This window comes from Protopterus annectens, chromosome 10.part0 (assembly GCF_019279795.1).
Source record: "Protopterus annectens isolate FY-2018-M chromosome 10.part0, PAN1.0, whole genome shotgun sequence".
Lineage (NCBI taxonomy): Eukaryota > Metazoa > Chordata > Ceratodontiformes > Protopteridae > Protopterus > Protopterus annectens.
In genome coordinates this window covers 1,665,512,019-1,665,515,400 of record NC_056744.1, presented here as the reverse complement: position 1 = coordinate 1,665,515,400, position 3,382 = coordinate 1,665,512,019, and the positions used below count along the sequence as shown (strand labels likewise).

Sequence of the window (3,382 nt, the reverse complement as noted above, 5' to 3'; positions counted from 1 at the left end):
GAGGATTCTGCACTGTCATTTTTTCCAGTCCTGGCACCAGTATGCCTACCAGGACTGGGCACTTTTTTTATCCTGGGTCTTGTGCACCCAGCTTTTTTTTTTTGTTTCTGACTTACTTCTATCCATGATATATGCTATATAAATACAGTCTATATATTAGTGTCGCCTTGGTGAGATTTTGTGAAAACAGGGTCCACCTCGCAAAGGAACTCAGCAAGACTTGAAGATGAATTTGATTTCAGCACTACTACTCTGCTTTGCTTACTGACTTTTCATCTCTCCATTAGGACCCCAATGCCTGCCTGTGTGAGTGGCACGATGCGCCTGAAGATTGCTGAGATATTTGAAGCACTTAGAGCATTCATTACATTTATAGCTCTTCACTCCTGTGTGAATGGCATAATGCTGTCGAAGATTGCCTAGCTGTCTGAAAGACTTACTGCATTCAGTACATTTATGTGGTTTCATGCCTGTGTGAATGGTATAATGCTGTCGAAGCGTGCCTAGCTGTCTGAAACTCTTACTGCATTCAGTACATTTATATGGTTTCAATCCTGTGTGAATGACAAGATGCTGTCGAAGATTACTTAGGTGTGTGAAAGACTTATTGCATTCAGTACATTTATATGGTTTAAATCCTGTGTGAATGGCTTGATGTTTTTTCAGGCCACTGACACATGTGAAAGACTTATTGCATTCTGTACATTTATATGGTTTCAATCCTGTATGAATGGCTTGATGCTGTTTCAGGCCACTGGCACATGTGAAAGACTTATTGCATTCTGTACATTTATATGGTTTCAATCCTGTGTGAATGGATTGATGCTGTTTCAGGCCACTGGCACGTGTGAAAGACTTATTGCATTCAGCACACTTGTGCTTTTCTTTCTTTGCATGAAATCTCTCAGTTGTGTCACGTTCAGAGTTCCTGCTGCAGCCATGTCCTGAGTGAAGTGTTGTAGTAGGAGTGACAGACAGCTCATCATATACCTTCACCGGCTGAACACGTGGCTGTAGATGCTCTGTCAGGTGACATGTCGCAGGTGTTCCATTGTCACATTCAGGGGTTTGGCGGCACTGGTACTCTGATGGAAACTGTGGTATATCAGTGAGATAAACCTTGTCATTGTCCTTTGCAGGCTGATTTGCAGGCTGATACCTCTGCTGGAGGTTAACTGTAGGGTCATGTAACTGTGATCTTACAAGTGCTGGCTGTTCATTGCAGTCTGTACTCTTCATACCTAGAACAGATTATTTGAAAGTATTTTATTGCAAGAACAAAAGAAATATGCAATGTATTTCATCACAATGACGTGTACAGTTTAGCAATTTAAACATTTTTGGATTTGTTTTTGTTCATCAACTGCTTTATTCTGTTATTATTATCACTAATAAAATAAGGTTAGGTAGTTCAGTTCCATCTTTTATCAGAATTTGTTCATTGTGAGAAGGTGTTTAATTTATTTCAGTCAACTGCCATTTCATATGAGGCAGACTAAATTACAAACTTACCTGCTGCTTTACAATTCTGTAATACTGACATATGGTCATCTTCTAACCTTTCTGCCCCCTGTTTACTCTCCCCTCCCCAATAACCAGTATCCTCACATCTGACTTCCGGCATTCAGTTTTAGGTAATCTCAGACACATGCTTCACAGTTTGGTCTTTGTTGTTTCCCCATTCACCTCCCTTTTGTTAATGTACTGTCTACTACAATATTGTTCATACCCCTATCACGTAGGGGTTCCTATTAGAACCTCAAATGCTTGAAATTTCGAATGTCATATGGTCGACACCATATGATCGAAATTTCAAGATTTTGAATGTTAAACATAACGACGCCATATGGTGCAGAATGGGAGAATTTCCCTTTTCTGCACTGAAGTGCAGTCTCAGAGTTGGTATATTTAAGTAGGGGAGGTGGGGGATGCAGGGAGGTTTGCCCCCTTGCTTGCACCATTAAGGTAAGTTTTTCTTTCTTTCTTTTTTTTTTTTATTATATATTTGATCTTTCAAACTTCGACCATATAATGTCGAACATATGGGATTCGAAGTTTTGAAAGTTTGAATATATAATATAGACCCTCAAGTAGCTATTTGTAATCACACTCTTTACAACAAATCATCTCCAACATCACCCAGTCCTAATTAAGAGTCAAAGGGACAACATACTACCTTAATACTAACTCTTAGTATTCCTGCCTCCCCACATCAAATAAATCTATATGGCTTTACATAACTCCCTCATTGATTGGCTACTTGTTTCACACCCCTCTAAATCCACAAACCTGAAACACTTCCTGACTGCCTGAGTGACCACTCACCCATAAAAATGTTCGGGTATAATCACCATTTCTCTAAACCACATATATTTATTACCTGTTGCAAACTTTCCAACTTCAACCCTGAGAATTTTAAAACCCTCATCTCTACAGTAAATTGGAACTTCCGAACCCATCTTCCACTTGATGAAGCAGTCCAAGCTTTCAACTCAACTTTTCTTAACATCATAAGCTCAATAGCCCCACTCCAAAAAATAAGGATAAAAGCTAATATATCTCCTTGCTATCCAAAACTACCCGTACCTTTATGAAAACCAGAGATAGGGCTTGGAAAACATGGGTACACTCTAAACACCCTGCCGACTTGCAAAAGTACAAAGAACTAAGGAATCAGCCAAAAAAAAAAAAAAACTCATCAATAGATACAAAAAAGATTTTTACCACCACCCACCAACAACTCTAAAATCTGACCCAAACAAATTCTGGAATGCAATGAACCAAATACTACATCCTGGCAAAGCTACCTCACCCAACCCATGCCCTGACAAATCACCAGAAGAAATTGCCAACACCTTCAACACCTATTTTATAGGATCAATATCCAAATTATTTAACCCCAACCCTAACCTCTCAACCCCCTATACTCTCAACTGCCCTGAACCTTCTTCATCTAACTCTCCACTTTCTCCCTTAAACCTGTTCCTACTACCAACATCAAAACTCTTCTCACTACGTTAAAACCATGCTCTGTATCTGCTGACAACATCCCCATCATACTTTCTCCAAATAGCTGCTCACTCTCTTGCTCTGCCCATATCCATCATAATCAATCACTATCTCTGAATCCAAAGTCCCATCAATCTAGAAGCAATTCTATACCATACCTATTCACAAAGGAGGTAACTGCTCTGAAATCTCCAACTTCAGACCTACTGCTATCCTTTCCCCTCTCTCTAAAGTCATGGAGAAATGTGTACACAAACAAGTCATGCAATATCTCCTATGGGAGAAACTCTTCACTCCTACACAGCATGGTTTCCGACATAAACATAGCACCATCACTGCTCTACTGTCCTTCCTTAACACCATTTCTTTAGCC

At 39.7% G+C, this 3,382-nt stretch overlaps 1 protein-coding gene across 1 annotated transcript; it reads right to left on the bottom strand.

Moving 5' to 3' along the window:
* Nucleotides 1-201: 201 nt before the first annotated feature.
* LOC122814402 (zinc finger protein 83-like) lies at nt 202-1,624 on the bottom strand. Its single transcript, XM_044086985.1, has 2 exons — nt 1,513-1,624; nt 202-1,241 (listed from the first exon to the last, which is right to left on the bottom strand). The coding sequence occupies exons 1-2, from the start codon at nt 1,622-1,624 to the stop codon at nt 262-264; spliced, it is 1,092 nt and encodes a 363-aa protein (XP_043942920.1). The 3' UTR covers nt 202-261.
* Between the last annotated feature and the right edge of the window lie 1,758 nt (nt 1,625-3,382).